Source organism: Ixodes scapularis, unplaced genomic scaffold (assembly GCF_016920785.2).
Source record: "Ixodes scapularis isolate PalLabHiFi unplaced genomic scaffold, ASM1692078v2 PGA_scaffold0__279_contigs__length_252992795, whole genome shotgun sequence".
In the NCBI taxonomy this organism is placed as follows: Eukaryota; Metazoa; Arthropoda; class Arachnida; order Ixodida; family Ixodidae; genus Ixodes; species Ixodes scapularis.
The window spans coordinates 106,065,492-106,082,312 of record NW_024609835.1 but is presented as its reverse complement, the minus strand read 5'-3'; the positions used below and the strand labels follow the sequence as shown (position 1 = coordinate 106,082,312).

The 16,821-nt window shown below is 44.9% G+C and overlaps 1 protein-coding gene across 1 annotated transcript in view; it reads right to left on the bottom strand.

The window, feature by feature from the left end:
* Positions 1-649: 649 nt before the first annotated feature.
* The window catches only part of LOC8027108 (GTP-binding protein 4), a 41,473-nt gene continuing 25,301 nt past the window's right edge, over positions 650-16,821 (bottom strand). The window contains exons 7-17 of the mRNA XM_029991033.4: positions 13,770-13,811; positions 13,625-13,690; positions 12,299-12,499; positions 11,001-11,069; positions 10,881-10,932; positions 8,890-8,987; positions 7,052-7,164; positions 4,169-4,256; positions 3,340-3,408; positions 2,491-2,622; positions 650-861 (exon numbers count right to left, since the gene is read on the bottom strand). Coding sequence (XP_029846893.2) covers positions 709-861; positions 2,491-2,622; positions 3,340-3,408; positions 4,169-4,256; positions 7,052-7,164; positions 8,890-8,987; positions 10,881-10,932; positions 11,001-11,069; positions 12,299-12,499; positions 13,625-13,690; positions 13,770-13,811 — 1,083 coding nt within the window. The 3' untranslated portion in view covers positions 650-708. The remainder of the gene's footprint in view (positions 862-2,490; positions 2,623-3,339; positions 3,409-4,168; positions 4,257-7,051; positions 7,165-8,889; positions 8,988-10,880; positions 10,933-11,000; positions 11,070-12,298; positions 12,500-13,624; positions 13,691-13,769; positions 13,812-16,821) is intronic.

Below are 16,821 nucleotides of genomic sequence, written 5' to 3'. Positions count from 1 at the left end.
TTAATTTAAAAATATATATCCCATTTTCTGCAAAGAAAATAATGTAGTGTCTTTTACTAGGGCTTTTTTATGTGAAATCACTCATTATCCTGAAATCTTCGGAACTGAGCGGAGTTGACCTTTAACACCCACCTAGCTTTATTGGTTTAATCGCCCAAAAACCTTTCTGGCATAATTAGCAAAAATGCTTTGTTCTTATTGTTTCCATTATCAGCAGTCTCATGTTTATGTTTCTACTTGTCCTCATGGTGTCACGTGACGACTGAAAGTCACATGGCGACAAAGTGTCACGTGATGTCCCGACATCGCATAACTCATGACGTCACCCTACGTCATTAAGTCACATTGCATCACTGTGCAATGTGACTTGAAATGATAATGTCATGTCATGGTGTCAGCTGGTGCCAGGTAGCAGGTGATGTGATGGACAGTGTGACGTCAATATGGAATCTTTTAGCAGAATGCCGAAAATGGCCCGCGCTGATATGGAGCACAGTCGATGGCGCGAAACCCGCGAAGTGTCCCACTAAGGGCTATCGCTGTAATAAAATGTCCTTCCGCACAGGCCGCAAGCAATCCAGCCTCCAGGCACCTTCCTTGAAGAGCTACATCCATGCGGAGACCAGTCTCAAAGCACAACGACAGGGAGGGGGTTTGGAAGCTGCGTTTTATTGCGCGTTCCACCGAGGGTTCTAAATGCTGCCGCATTCACCTGCGGTCGGCCTTGCCCACTCCCCGGCGTCCAGCCAGCAAGTGCTTGGGCCTGAGGCTGGGGATCTTGCGGTCTGCCTCTCCCTTCCTGGCCATGCGGTTCATGCCCTTCTGGGCCTTCTTGCCAATGGTCCTCACCTTCTTCCTCATCTGCACACACACACACACACACACACATGATGGCTTTATCAACCTCGATCCGCCGCGAGACCAAGAGCCGCAATCTCAAGCCATCAAGCCTCCGTAACCACTTTTTGTAATTCTATTCCCTCGGCAAACAGACAGTACAAAGCTGCAGTACTGAAATGGTGATGCAGACAAGTTGGTTCCTGAGTGTAAAAAATATAAAGAAGCGCTAACAAGAAGCGCGGACTGATTAAAGAAGTACACAGGACGAGTGCTGACTAAACTGAACAATTATTGGAAGAAAAAAACAGAAAAAAAAAAAAAAGACATGTTTATAACTCCCTATAATGCCGAATTAGAGCGCAGCTCTCGAGGAGAAGGAGGGGAGGGTAAACCCCTCCTCCTCATCCGTACCCTCTCCTCCTCCCTCCTCATCTACTCCTCCCATGCTCCTTGCCTCCTCCTCCTCCTTCTTCCCGTGTGGTGCATTATGAGTAAGTTCCATAATGCAATGCGCACGTCACCGCAGTGCATTATGGGACGTTTCCCATAAGGCACAGCACAGTTACGCCGACGCTGACGTGTTACGGCGACGCCAACGACGATGCCGACACCACTCAAGCCAGAAGCAGGCGCCTAAGAGCAGTGCTCTAAAAACAGTTTGATCTAAAAAGCCAGGTATAAACAGCCAGCAGGTGACTTAGGCGGTCAAATTTCAATGAAATACCTGTTTAAAAATGTTTTTGAACGATTAATTGTGGGTTTAGTACTATGATACAACTACAGAGCACCGAGTGATCTGAAGAATTTCAATAGCATCCCGAGAGAGTAACATTAAATGCCAGATATTTCCACAGGAGAATTAGTTACCAAATTATATTTTAGCTGGAATCTTACCATCTTCAGGGTTAACTCAGTATGAAACAACTGAAACTTCTGTCGACAAACTGATCATAGCTTGCAAGGTCAGCGTCTTCCCGACTTTTCTGACCTCCAAGGTTTACCTCACTGACCCTTTGAGTGCCACGCGCAAGTATACTCGAGCCCATTTCCATCTGGTTTCAGCTTCGGCTTGCTCCATGCCCCTCCCAACTCGGCTATCCTTTCTTGTTTACTTGTAGCGGCATGTATAAGCAAGCAAAGAAAACAATGTTTTATGCTGTGGTGTTGCTCTTTGATGGTAAGCAATTTATATCATTTAGGCGACTTCTGTTTCAGTATGCTGCTTCGTTGTTATAGAATGGCAGGCCTACGTCGCTCAGCCTCATGCTTCATGGCAAACACTGAAGTAGACATTACTACTAAACACGGGATTCAACGACTGTGAAAACAGGAAAGACATAGTCCCAAATAAACAAAGGCCGAGCAAGGTCGTTCAAAAGAGTGACCTCGGGGTGTCAGGTCGAGGTGCCACTGCATAGCACCCTGTCTCAAAAAGTACATTCGAGAAATATGTCATAGGCTGGATTCATGCAGACATCAAATAACTTTTTGCCCATAAAATAGTGTCGTTTACAAATAAATATTCCTAACTGAGCCTGCTACAGAGTTACTGAGAGCAAAATTTGCACTCAGCACTCAAAAGGTTTGGCTATGTGCAGCAGGTAGGCAAAACGGCAACAACTTTAGAAGATCCTAGGAACGGGCACTTGCCTTGGCATCTCGGACACCAGACTGGTCCCGGGGCGTCTTGGAGCTGCTGCGCACCCGTCCTTCGCTGTCTTCCCTCTTCCTCTTGAGGGGGCGAGGGGTCCTCACCTCTGAGGCCGCCCTCTTGAAGTGGCTCTGGTGGGAAAAGGACAACGTCGACACAATGTTCAAGGGCACCGCTGACACACCTTCCCAGCCAAGTCCCAGCTCATTGAGGAGCCCATTCACCCAAGGGTTTCCCAGAGAGCTCACACAACTCGTTGCAACATCAAATATCAACTCAAAGTAGCAATGTAGAATGTTAGGAGAAGATTATATACCATATTTTTCAATGTACGAGTTGCATTTTTATTCTCCAAATTTTCGTTGGTGCATTGCCAGTCCGTATCAATGTTTACAACAAAGGACATACAACAGAGTGCCTGCCAATGGCCTGCTCTTCTGGCAGACTGAAGAAGAGTCTAGATCCATCAGACATAACCTACGGGTACCGCATATCGACTTCAACTCATATGCTGAGCTCGGCAATATGGTGGATTTCTGTTGGGGCATCAAAGCGAATTTTCAATGGGGGTCTTATTTCCGTTCGGTTAGTTGGCAAAAATATTGAAACTGACTCCCCCTCCAATAACACGATCACAGTACACATATGCAGGCTTATCGATGCAGTTTCGCCGTACCAACCGTACAAAAGAGTGTGACTTATATACCAACGTTTTCGTGAAAACTGCCGTTTATAGGAAGGTGTGACTTATACGACGGTGTGGCTTACAGATAAAAAATACAGCACTTGCAAAATACGATAATGTAGTGGTTGAAGACAGAGAACGCCAACGTAGAAAACGGACATACCCTTCCTCCTGGAAGTTCCACGCCAAGCTCGGACATCTCGGAACGGAGTCTGCTCACACTTCGCTCCCTCTGGATTGCGAAAAAGAGTCAGACCAAGCACACAGAAGGTAAAAATGGTTCCATGTCTGATGACAGAAGGGTACCAGGGTAAACGCTAAGTGAAAACACAGTGTACACAAGCATCGAAAGTCAGGTAGGGACTTTCAGAGGGTTTAAGTCAACATTAAATATAGTAAAGCTAAATGTAGAACATGGTACTTCCCATATTTCACAATGACTGGAGTCTCGTGGCATCTAAAAGACATACATGTGATGCTAGACATACATGTGATGCTAGTACACGGTGAAAATTGGCATGCTTGGAATGTTACACTAAAGTTTCCTCTGTTTTGTCAGATGTCCATGTTTTAACACAGTGGTTCTCAACCACTGATATTTCAGGAACCCCTTCTAAATCAGCGGAAGTGATGGGAGACCCCACCCACCGGGGAGGAGGGGGCATGATAGACGATTACGATGACAAAGAGTAAATAAAGAAAACTAAATGCATGCAAGTCATCTTTGAAGCTCTGAAATATTGACTAATCAACCCTGCTCACTCGGTGCACATGTAAGATGGTCAGCGTTAATCTAAAAAAATATTTCTTGGTCGGTTGAGGGCTTCAGGGACCCTGGGAAGGCGTTCGGGGACCCCATTTGAGAACCACTGTTCTAACATAATCACATGCAAATAAAAGTGTGCGAAAACTTAAAACTAACCCAAATGGTACCATAAAAGCAAAGCTTGAAATTTAGTGCATAAAGGAAGACAAGAGAAATCAGCCCATACCTTTTTCATCTTTGGCCTGGACACCTTGGGCTTGGTGGTGTTGTCGATCTTTGAGTTGATGGCCAGAATGGCTTTCTTTGTACGAATCCTAATGCCAAAAATAAGCAAAATTAATTAAGAAATTGTTTCATGAACACATTGATACCTATGACAAAAACACTCTTCACCCAAATTAAAACAGTCAAGACATAACACCTAATATGAAATCTTCATCAGTTACTTACTATAAACACACCAAGCTTTGGGAGACCGAGGGACACAGGCTGATAATGCCGCCGATTTTTTTTTTATTTAAACACAGTTGCCTTGTTTGGTGATTGCAGAACCCGGGGGTTGGCAATCAGATCATTCATAAAATGAATGCGTTGTTCAAAATAAACACTTCAGCTTGATAGCCCGATGTAATAGATTCAAGCTGCATTATTTTCTTTTAATTTTAAATGACACAACATCTTTATTCAGGAAAGTTAATCCTAACTTGTGTCAACTAGACCAGAAACGCACAGCATAAAGGTCACAACCCTCTGGGGGAACAGATTACCTACCGTATAAACTGGAATATAGATCAAATTTATTTTTGAAAAAGGACCAGAAAAAGTTGACCCTCGTCTTATATAACTGTCATCAGCGGAAAAACAAAAATAATCTCGCAACACTGCGTGGCTGAAACCGCCATCTTGATTTTCTTTGCAATCGCCTAGCACTCGTCCACTTGTCACAATGGTCACGATTCACTTTCACTTGTGCTCCTTGGTTTGTTACATCTACCGTTGCCGCTCCTGGAGTGATAATGAGCGGAAGTAGAAGACAGTTCACGGTAGCCTTCAAGAAGAAGGCAACTGCCTCTGCAGAGATCCACGGGAATCTTGCAGTATTGGAGAATTGGAGAAGAGCAGACGCTACTGGCGAGGGCAGAGACAAAAACTGGTGGCGTGCAGCAGGGCGAAGAAAACTTCATTTCGTGGAAGGACTGCGGTGTACGCTGAATTGGAAACAAAGGTGGCAAATTTTATTCGGGATCTGCGTGCCAGATCGCAACCTGTGATGTTGAAGTGCATCCGAACAAAAGCCGTCGATGTCGCTTGTGTCTCCGGGCTCTCAAGGGAGCAATTCAAAGGGACGGCATCGTCTCTTTGAATTGCGTTAGTGAACTCGTCGTCGGATGAAGGTTCTAAGGAATCTAAGTAATAACGCTCCTGCACTTCCTGTTTTATTGCGTGCGAAGCAATCCAATAAATGTGCCGTGTTTTCTTGTCCTTCCGTATACTCGGCCAATTTCGTTACCAAGGTAAGGTGGCATTTTCTGGCCATAAAAACTTTTTTTCGCTTTTCAACTTGTAAATTGGGGGTCGACCTATATTCCAGTTTATACAATATAATGAAAGGAATGAGAAGTGAAGGTTCCTCTGCTCGCTCTCGCATGAGTGCAGCTGGGGTGACGCGAGATGACGTCTGGAGTTCGTGGGGGACTCGGAAAGAAAGAGTTACTGTGAAATACATTCAGAGGGAGAGGGAGGGAGGGGGAATCACCAGCGGGCATTTAAGTATTTTAGGGGTCGCAGGCCTGAAACGTTTGTGCACCTCTGGACTAGACAACCCCCAAAAGTTCAACATCAAGATACTAATATTGTGAGGGTATTTAATACTTCCTTCATCACAAAAAATGTGTTAGCTGCCTCATGGCACTAGATTTGAGCTCTCGGAAAATTGTAAGATTTAGGATGAAATTCTACACATGAATGCAAGTGTCACTTGTGGGTGATGCTATTCCACTAGTAGTCTGGGCCAATAGCTCTGTCTTTTTGCATTGCTGGGAATGCGGCTATGCTACCTACCGTTGGGACACTAGACCCTACTTCTAGAAAATCTTTAAAGGCTACTGGATGTGTTACTCTTTTTTCAATGACATGGGTGCACCCTGCTATGAAAGCGCTTTTTCTTTCAGACCTTTTCATAAATACAATTCAGCTTTACCCCTCATATATATATGAAAAAGAAAAAAGACAGCCGATTAGTTTATTTTTAAATAGGCAGTGCTACGATTCTTGTACCTTGCACAAATACCTCTGAGAAAGAATCCTTGACGTTTATGACCTATGAAACATGCGTTAGTTTTTCACCCTTCGCAAAGGAAATTGCAGAAAAAAAATTTATTAAAAACAAGCAGTGTTCACCCTCTCAACTCGCAGTCAGAACAAGCGGCCACGCGATCTGGAGGCAATTATATGCCGCCCATGTTGGCTGTACCAACAGAATGGGGCTGGCAAAGCACAGGACATGCACCGAGTCCAGACATTGTCATGGTTCCGCTACTGTCGTCATTGCAGCGATTGGGCATGAGCCGCTACCTGATTGCTTGTCAAGTTATATTGATTATCACAAGTCCAAATCGAGCGCTCACACAGTGCTCAGGTCCAATTTATGAGCCGCATTCAAATACCGTCACTCGGGGGACTATGGCAAAACTACAACCACCGTGCTAGGTCATCAAGTTTCACGAAAAAGAGGTTGAAAGAAAATGCTCGCTCTTATTCTTCAAAATGCACCGCAACAAAAAGGTTTCTTGGTCAGTGGGGTTGCGTTCGAACATGCTTCGGGCCTGCCAGTGCCAGTAAGCTCATGTAAAGTGAAAAACATTCCAACTGAATATCGTTGCACTGCCTCTTTAAGAAAAGGGACAAAATCAAAAACCTCGTGGCAAATATTCCCAAAAATAACTGTGCTCACACTACCTTAAACAGCACACTAAAAGAACTGGTAGAATGCCCCATTAAATAGTCAAGTGCATCACTCAGTATCAAAGGATGCAAACTTAAAATTTCAACAGCTTTTCCTTTTAATTAGGAACAAGCAAAGAATTTAAAGTTGGTGCCCCACACTTACTGTCTCGCCAAGCTCCTGATTTCCTTCATTTCTTCATCTTCGTCGCTTTCAGGCATGTCATAGAAGCCGGCCTTTTCCCGAAGCTCTTCTTCAGCCTCTAATTCATCCAGTTTCTGAGGTTAAAAAAAAAAGAAGAAAATTATGGCAAAAAATAATTCCATCCCAAAAAAATGCAAGACCACTAACAAAACTTCACCCTCCTCTAGGAAATATGAGTCAGTAAAATTTATCCATGATAGAGCAGGGAATCATAAATCACAAAGCCTCATGAAAAAAAATACAAAAAAATACACACAAGCAAAGAGACGGTTGCCAAAAAATATCTGCAAGATATTTTTGGCCATTTAATACCATTCTAAGTTCAAGGCATTAAACTACATAAATCCAACGTTTCTCTCAAATCTAGCGTAGCCGCCATCCTAACTTGTGAAGAATTACTAAGCCCAGCTACGAGTTTTATTGTATTGTGACCATGCCACAATAAAATGCAATGAAAACTGTGCATTTTTCAACTGCAGGCAATTACAGTAACCCAACAAAATGACGGCATTTTGGAAATACCAGAGATGACAGCTTCTTTGTTGCTTCATTACTGTCATCCGATGGTGAGTGTAGTGAACAAGCATTTGCTTATATTAATATTTGCTGCTTATACTTTAGAAATTTTTCACGCAAAGTCAAGCTGTGTTTGCACAATCAAGTTGGGTAGAAAAAATGTTTTGTGTCCAAGAACAATTGCGACCTCTTCGCAGGCGGCCCCAATGGCAGCGGTTACTTGTATCAGCAGTTGCTTGCCTAAGTAGTCCAGCTGCATTGCTCTGGCTGCCGCAATCGGTTAGGTCAGAGCCGTTTATACTGAAAGAGTTTCGCCAATGGGCGGAGCTTGTTGCCCGCTAGAACCAGCGGATTTCGAGATAACGCAAAATGGTGCTACTTCTCCTCTTTATTCCAGAGAAATCACGTAAAATTCTTACAAGTCAGACCCCAAAATGGCGGCCGGAACTAGTTGCCCCCTGGTTGTCAAGTACGCTGCTGCGGTTGACAGACTGTCAAAACCTCCTTGAGAAAGCCAAACTCTCTCAGTATAAACAGCCTTTGGTTGGGTGGCACAAGATGCTGCCAATACAATGGTGCATGCAATCAAGTGGATCTGTTCATCTCCACGCAAGCTGCTGCTTTTTTTCATGCTATATTCTGAATGTCGGATTTCCCAATCTTGACACGAAGGACCGACAAACAAAAACATGAATAAGGCACACCCTAGTCACCAACAGGGTGAGAACGGCAGGGAGGAGCTTCAGTTGTCTCACCTCCGATGCAAGCTTCCTACCTTTGACAATGCTTCGGCGCCTCGTGGACCTCAAGGGCGCGCATGCAGCCGAGGCACGGCGGAAGGCACAAAGTATGTGCTAGAGGCCGGGCGTTCGAAAGACATGCCCTGCTGTTCTCACTCTGTCGGGGGCTACGGGAACTCGCTTTTAGTTTATTGCTTTGCGCATGTTTACACATCAACCGCTGCACTGTAACTGCGGTAAAATAAAGTGAGCTTAATCCCGCTTCAGGCACTGGCCAGCGTGGGCTATGTCCCATTGTTTTTCGCCCTGGCGATATTTAGCCAACAAAACAGCATGGCCGATTTTTCAGGAGAAGCATTCGTTCGGAACTTCAGAAGTAAATGCCAGCGGGTGGGAGGGACCGCTAAAATACGCAGCAGATGGCTTCTACCTGTCAACCCTTGGCACAACACTCCAACTAATTCTTAAAACGATCCTCCTTTTTTTTTTTTTTATAGTTCCATTATTGAAATATTGTTAAAGGTCTGTGGTACAGAAGCTCACCTTGAGGATGTCGGGATCTATGTAGTCCGCAATGTTGTGTCCTTCCCAGATTTCGGGGATGACGTCATACTTCTCCTCATCAGGAAGATCATAGTTCTCTGAAGGTAAGAGGGATGTCCATAAACAGGCACATTTTTGTGGGTCGTGCCAAACAAAGACCACACAACAAATCGTACCGAGCACGCTGGATAAGCCACCAATACCTCCTTTATCCTAGATGCCTTGTGGATTGGCCACCGAATCAATCCCTTTCCCTCCTTCTCTTCAGTGTCAGAGAGCAATACCACACACGGCACACGGTTGTCCATTAATGGGGCAGGCAGTCGACATACCCGACTGACCCTGATTGACACAATAATGCACTGATACGGGCATGATTCGGCAAGAAGTGTTGACAGAAGAATACTATGCGCCAATTTTCAATGGCACCACTTGGAACAGAACTGCTTACGGCACGATGAAACATTGCAAAGATGGCACTTCTCCGAACATGAATGCAGCACGCCAAGATAGAAGAAACTCATGAGACAGGGTATGCCTAAAAGCTTTCTTGGGTGAGGAAGGGCTATTGTATAGAAACAGCATGAGTGAAAGTTTGAAGTGTCACCACCTGGTGTTTTTATCTGATTTAGTACCTGCTAAATATAATCTTTTGATGCAGAAACAAATAAAACCAGCAGAGAATTCAAAATTGTAACATCAATGTTGCATTTCGAGAAAAATTATTTATAGAACCATCTTACATGTCATCATGAACAACTCACAAAGGTAGGCATCCCCTATCGTAACACCTCCTCATTTAATGCCTCTTCTCTTCCCCAAGCCTCAACAGATTGGATTCGCCTTTCCGCACCCATAGTTTTAATAACGGATTCTGCTTCAGAGCTACTGAGATAAAGGCACTCCTGCTTCCCTTAAAACCTCGAATGATCAAACAAATACGAGGGCTTATTCCACCCTCTATGAACTAGACCTTCGGATACCTGGACCAAATTTCAAGGTTCCATCGAAGAAGAATTAATGAAAGTTTGCCGCATCAAAAGTAAGCACGGTCGGAGACGCATTGCGTGGGCACCGCCACCCGTCTCCGACCGGTACGTTTACACTGTGCAAAAAAAAGCGGTCCTTCGATTTCCACTCGACTATGTTGCGGAAGCGTCGTGCTGTCGTCGGCCGCGACCCTGGCAGTGTCGCAGCGGCGGTGGCGGATGCGGCGGGCGCCCGTTCTACCGCAAATCGCTCTCCAGCACGACGGTCCGTGGAAGTTTCGGCAGACGGGAGTTGGGACGACGACGATGCTTGCATTCTCTCGCACGGGCTTGTGACTCCTTAGCACTGTGCTTCGAAACCTCTTAATACCTCTTAAGACACGACAAAACACCAGCACGCTGTTGCTGTCCGTGTGGTGACCCTGGAGCTGCACTATTTCATTAGAGCAAAGGTACTGCGGCATTTGCGAGGTCAAATGGACATACTGCTTACGAGAAACGGTTTATGACGCTGACAAATCTTTCCAGCCAAGAAAGAAAGAATGATGCCTGAAAGAAATAGGATATATACGGGGCCTCCGAGTGTTCCAATGCTATTTGATAGGTGCCACCAATGTGTTTACTTGTTGTAGGAGATCATGAGAGGTTTCGAGGCACACGGTCCTAAGTCGCGAGTGAGACGAGCCTTCATGTTTCCATGCCAGAGTGTCATGCCAAAGGCTCGCGATATCCTACAGCACAAAGCTCCGGCTTTTGCGTCGTCATCTGTTGCCACTTCAAAACCACATTCAATGCATGGGCGGAGAAGGACGCTGAAGATCTCGGTCGGAGAAGCCTTCCAGGCACTGTGCTAAAAGTACAACCGAAGCTTCGAACGAGGCTCACGCAGCACGAGTATGAGCCTCATGCCGAGCGAGCCTCATAGCTTCCGCCTCGCTTCTTTTCTCGCACAACGGTTTGTAGAAGCCGACGGAACTACGTCGAGAGTTCTCTGCCACTCACTCTTCAAGTCAAGGATGTAGTCATCTCCAAGCTCGGCTTCGATGTCTCGCTCCTAGAAAAGGTGTCGGAAAAGGGTAAACGGTCTGTGAAACGAAGCCCTCGCTGACGCTTGTGGCTCACCAACTTCTTGGCACCGTCCACATCCATCTTCTTCTGGAGTGCCTTCTCTGGGATGCAGGGTGGCCTCTCCTGGTAAGAGAAAGAAGTTTGCAAAGCATATCAGCATAGAACGACACTAAAGGTATGCATGCTTATCCCATTTGACACTTTGCGCAAAGTCAAGTTATGCTTCTCATCTTGGATCAGAGCCGACGTAACAAGTCGAGCTCTTCGGGCAGGTGCGCACATTTTATACGAGTTCTCTCATTTTGTAACCTTCAAATATTGAGGCATTTGGGCCTGAAGACAAAAATAGTGCACCTGAAGTTTACTATCGATTATCTGAGGGCTCGCACAAACACTGCTTCTATCTGGTGAATACATCAAACTTTGCATACCGACAGTGTGGGCTGGGTGCTTTAAACATCCATGTCAAAGAATGTGCCCCAAAAAGCAGGTACAGTCATGCCCCATTAATATAAACCCTTTAAAATGAATACCCTACTATATAAACAAGCTTTTTGGGGAAGAACTGGGTAAATACTCACATTTTTCCCTCATTATTATGAAGGACTTTCATTGCAGGTAGTTTTTAACACAGAATGTGCTATATGGCTAGCACCTAACCATTTTCAGTTTTGACTCCGCTGACGGTAGAATAAAACACGAGTACCAGCCGACTGCTAATGCTGTGCTGGTCTCCTCACTGATTGAACACAAGTGCTAGCCAAACGTCTTGCTGAAGTGAATCCAAGTGACTCCCGCAGGTCACATTACGTGATCAAACATAGAGCGACGTACCAGTGACGCACTTTACTCATAGTACTTATATGTTGCTTATATATCTCGTTCCTGAAGTTGCCATGCCATTAGAAATGGTGGCTTTGCTGTTGTGTCTAGCTTAAAGCCGCTTGATAAAGGTGTTTTCACAAGTACCGCCAACCATTGTTGTGGAAATGCACAAGACACGTGCCACGAGCGGGTGCTCCGCCGCCATTCGCTTCCAAGGGCCGCTCATTTCAGTGCTGCGCCGCCATTTGCTTCCAAGGGTCGCTCGAGACCTGGACCACGTACGCTCGCGCATTTGGCGCTACTTGCAAAGACAAACGAAAACATATCGAGGGGCTTTAGTCTAGCTCGATGCTGCATCACATTCCATGTTACCACTGCCTACGCCACGGTATTGAGGGAAAGGGACCATTTCGGAGAACAGAGGTGTCCTTATTAAGAAGACGTGACTGTAGCCAACATCGTCAATTTGCGGTTCCTGCAACGGTTCAGACTGCTGCTGAGCACCGAGGAGCACATGGGTGACCCACCTTGCTGTCCCTGGGCTTGGGCATGGCCACGTGCAGGCGGTTGAGGATGCCTTCCACCTTCTTGCCTTTCAGCTTGGCCTCCATGCGGTGGGCCAGGAGCAGGTCGCAGGCCTCGTTGCGCACCTCTGCCACCCCCTCTTCCGTCACTGTGCTCATCTGCAGCACCGGGATCGACTCCTCCGACAGCTTGGCAAACAGCTCCTGCAGCAAGCCAATGCAGCAAGAATCACGGTGAGTTTGCATATTTGAACAGTTCCCGCTTCAACTCTTAGTGCAGCTAAGTGTGTGAAGTAAAGGCCAGATGAAGCTGCCAGAAGGTGATGAGGCCATGTAAAACCTTCTCATAGCACAATTCTTCGCTCCAACTGAGCAAAATGGAGACTACTAACCCTGCAGCTCTGTTGATGGAACATCAACAGAGCTGCAAGGTTAGTAGTCTCCATTTTCAATTTTATGTTTACATTTTAGATACTGTTTTATAAGCATGGGTATACAAGCCATATAACAAGGTGGCAAGAAGATTCAATGCCAAGAAATTTTATGAGCAATTTAAAACTTGCTTTTCTATTCCCTCTCATCCCACAGACTAATCGTCACTTTCAGCATGCTGCCATGGTGACTCTAACCGCTGTGCAAACAGCCGAATGTGCTTCAAGAACAAAACCCTTAAACTTGACGAAAAGCCTACTTTAATATAACAATGCTTAACAAGACAGTAATTCCAACTGTCCTCATGGTTGTCATCCTTTTCAATTCTCCCTTTCTGACAACGTAAGATAAATCTGGAGATCAGAGGGCACTATCTGTTTCTATCCACCGACGATTTCCTTCTATGGGCGGATCAAGTTACAGGCTGGTCTATAAAAGTTCCCGGCCTGATCAATAAAGCTTTTAATTTACATGTATCTGTTGACATAGTCTTTTAATTGATGACCAACACCATTACACAGGCAGTGTGTGTCACTGTTGTCCTTTCCTGGGCTCTTTGTCTGTTCCTTTTTTTCAATGGAATGAAGAACCACACGAGTCATATGCAGCTGCTCCCAAGTCCTGATCTTTTACAAACACAGAGCAACAACGTTCTTTCTTGTAATGAAACCTATACTTTTGCCACTGACAAAAAATTATGCTAAATTTTCTGAAGAACGGCAGCCCTACCACGAAACATGACTTCACAGAAGGAGCAATGCGATTTCTTAAACTCTGGATCAGTTGTCCTGAGGTCAAAAGTGCTTTTTCCTTAGAATGGTTTGCTTAAAAAACATTCCCACTAGCAAGATAAAGAAAAAAAAAAAGCAACAAACTGAGTGGAAGAAGACTACTCGCCTTTCTTTCCGGTGAAAGGTCATCTGGCCTCACAATGTCTACCTTGTTGACAATCACCAGGAAAGGCTAAAAGAGGCAAAAGTCACTATTACGAAAATTCTGCACACAAATAAAAAAAAAGTAACTGAATGAAAATAACACCAACCTTGTTGACAAACAGGGGCTTTATGTTGAACAGCAGCTTCATCTGTCAATGTACCAAAGGACAAAAAAATTACTGTCGTACTCAAAAAATGCATAGTGAATTGCGGAGCAGTTGTGTTGCACGTGAAACGTGTGGCATCTATGCTTTCGGCGCTCTTTATCGGTTAGTTTAGCAACTGGATCCAGGCATGGCATGGCATGTACACGCGATGGCAATTACTGGAATGGAGATACCAGCACAAACCCGGGTTTCAAAAATATGTGACAGGGGGTCAAGTTGCTATCTGCCAGACGCAGAGCGGAATCTCCACAGGGGTTTTCCCGCCAAATGGCACCTCAACTCATGGCAATGTGTCGCGACATAATGGAAAGCCACTCGCTTAATAATCTAATCGGTCTGGGTTCGATTCCCGCCTAGCGCAAACGCTTTTTTACTACGATGGCCTTTTCCCCCTCACTCAAAAACCCATCAATGTCAAGCCTTGCAGCCACGCTTTTATCCAGGCTTCACGAAATGCCGAACACATAGACAAAGAATGTTTCTCATGAAAATAAGGAAGCCATCCCAGTGATTGAAGCAGCATTTGACCTTTGGTCGCAGGTTTTTGTAACAGGCACTACTGGCTTGGAGCAGCCAATGACGCTTTTGGAGCAGATGCCAACAACTGCTAGCACGTCACTTGAAAATTAAAATTTGATTGCATCGCTAAATGAGTTCATATCTGATAATGACAGAGGGTTCCTCTTTGATGCTGAAACACATTATGTTTTATTTTTTCGTAGTAAGAATAAATGAGATGCAAAAGGAACACACTGTCTTTCTTTTTAAAGAAATAAGGCTCAACTCAAGGTAGGTTCCATTTAAAAGTGGTATTTAAAAATGGATGGAAAATATAGCATAGTGCAACACCTCCATTAAAATAAGGCCTTTCTCTTCCTCTCCCTTTTCAGGGTGTCTAGCAAATTATTATTTTGAAATTCCCTGACTTTTACAGGCTCTCCCTGACAATTTCAGGTGAATTTCCCTGACCAATGTAGAGGCGGGTAAATATATAAGGCCATTACAATAAGGCATTGAGCATTGAGCACTGCAAGAACCATTTTGCACGGGTTGAAGTATGCACTTCGTGCTTAACGTTTGTGCGAGCAATGTCTTCAGCCACGAGAAGGGGGCGAAATCAACTTGGTGGTCGGGCGTGTCGTACACGATGAATACTGATTCTTTTGGTCAGTCCAAAATTTCTCATTCAACGGATAACAGAATTCGGCGGTACCGCGATCAGCAGTTCTGAAGTAGAGGTCCCATGCCCATTGACCGCTGCCATCGCTGTCAAGCCCGCGCTGCGAGTCCCACGATACGAGAAACGACGCCATGTTGAGAATTATGCAGTGAACGCACAGAATGCTTCCGGTTGGTTCTCAGTGGAACTTTTTTTTAATCAACATATTTGCAGCTTTCTGAAAGCCACAAAAAATCGGCTTCACATTTTTTTTTTTTTTTTCTACTTTTAATATTGGGTGTGTGCTTTCAACGACCCACGACTTTGATTAAATTTGGTGGTGGTGCCTAAACCTTAGAAAATGGCCCGTGACCACAAAGAAGAGAGTGAGCGCGACTCAGACTGGCCAGTTCTCTATCAGCGGTTTTCGGGTGGAAAGAAACCGAATTTCAAGCCGCAAATTCTGTTCTGGGTAGTTGGGCTCTCATATGTCACATACAACTAAAAACTTCGGCGAGCATAAATACTTTGTCAGTGTCCCTCCCTTTAATGCGTTGAACTGCCTTCTTTCCAAAGATGGACGGCAGAGCGTCGGATTCAGTCAGGTGAGCCGTCCGGAACATGTTCCGAACAAAAAAACAGTGCACTTCTTGCTCAAACTTGTCTCTTTGCATAGCAGGAACCCATCCTTTTGAAACCTCGGTGTTGGAGTAAAAAGGGCGGTAAGCATGAAGAACAATTGCGACTAGCGCTGTTCGTGCAAGCCGATGGCTACACGAGCACGGCGTGATGCAACAGCACGTGTCGGTTGCTTTTGTACCACGAGAAGTTTGCAAACCCATGAACAAACAATACATTGGGCGACCGAGTCAATACCACAAACGGTCAATGGATAAAAGCAAGCACTATGCAGCGGCAGAAAGACGACAGCTTGAAAAGTCAGTAGAGCAGCCTATAAGGGAAGCGCGGCCAGCTGCGGCGGAGTTCCCCGGCCAAACCTTTTGCGACGTCAGCTCACGGGCTTCCTCCTCTCTCCCCTTTCCCTCGTCTTCGGAGTGGAGTGGCTTCACTGCTAGTTTGAAGGCGTTTTTCTGGTTAATTCGCGCATAAAATGCGCTAACGAATACAATATTCGTGATGGCTAAGGCTTAATTAACAAGGCTCGGGCATTTTTTCCTCATATTTAAAATTGCTTCAGCTTTACTTTAAGTCAAAGCGCAGGTGACGCTACGAGCCAACGGAACCAATGAAACGGCGTCAAAAGTGCAACAATGTGGCATTCGCCGCCTATCTGTATGTGTTCTTTCATTGTCTAAACCAATCAAGCGCAGCGAATGCCCCTAGACATACGGTTTTAGTATGTGTGTTTATGATAGTGTGTTCGAGCCTTCGACGGTGCTCTGACCTAAGATTAAACAAACTATACGGTGGGCAGAAATGCTGTAAATATCTGTACTATTTTTTTTCCTTCTAGTCTAAAAAATTACGATCAAACAATATTAAAATATTTTTCTTTTTTTATTTGTTTAGGCTTAGCTCAGCACAGGTATGGCACAATTCCTAGCTAAATTGGCGTTTTAACGCAAGATGTAGCAGACTTTCGTTATTTCTACAAGTTGCGCAGCACTTCCATCACTGCCATCCTCTACAATGTTTTTCTCAATAATGTGATGCGAGAAAAACCTTAACAAAGTCACAGTAGCGTAATTTACCTAAGACAGGGTGTCTAGCAAATTATCATTTTGAAATTCCCTGACTTTTCCAGGTTTTCCCTGACAATTTCAGGTGAAATTCCCCGAACACTGTAGAGGCGGTAGACCATTACAACACAAG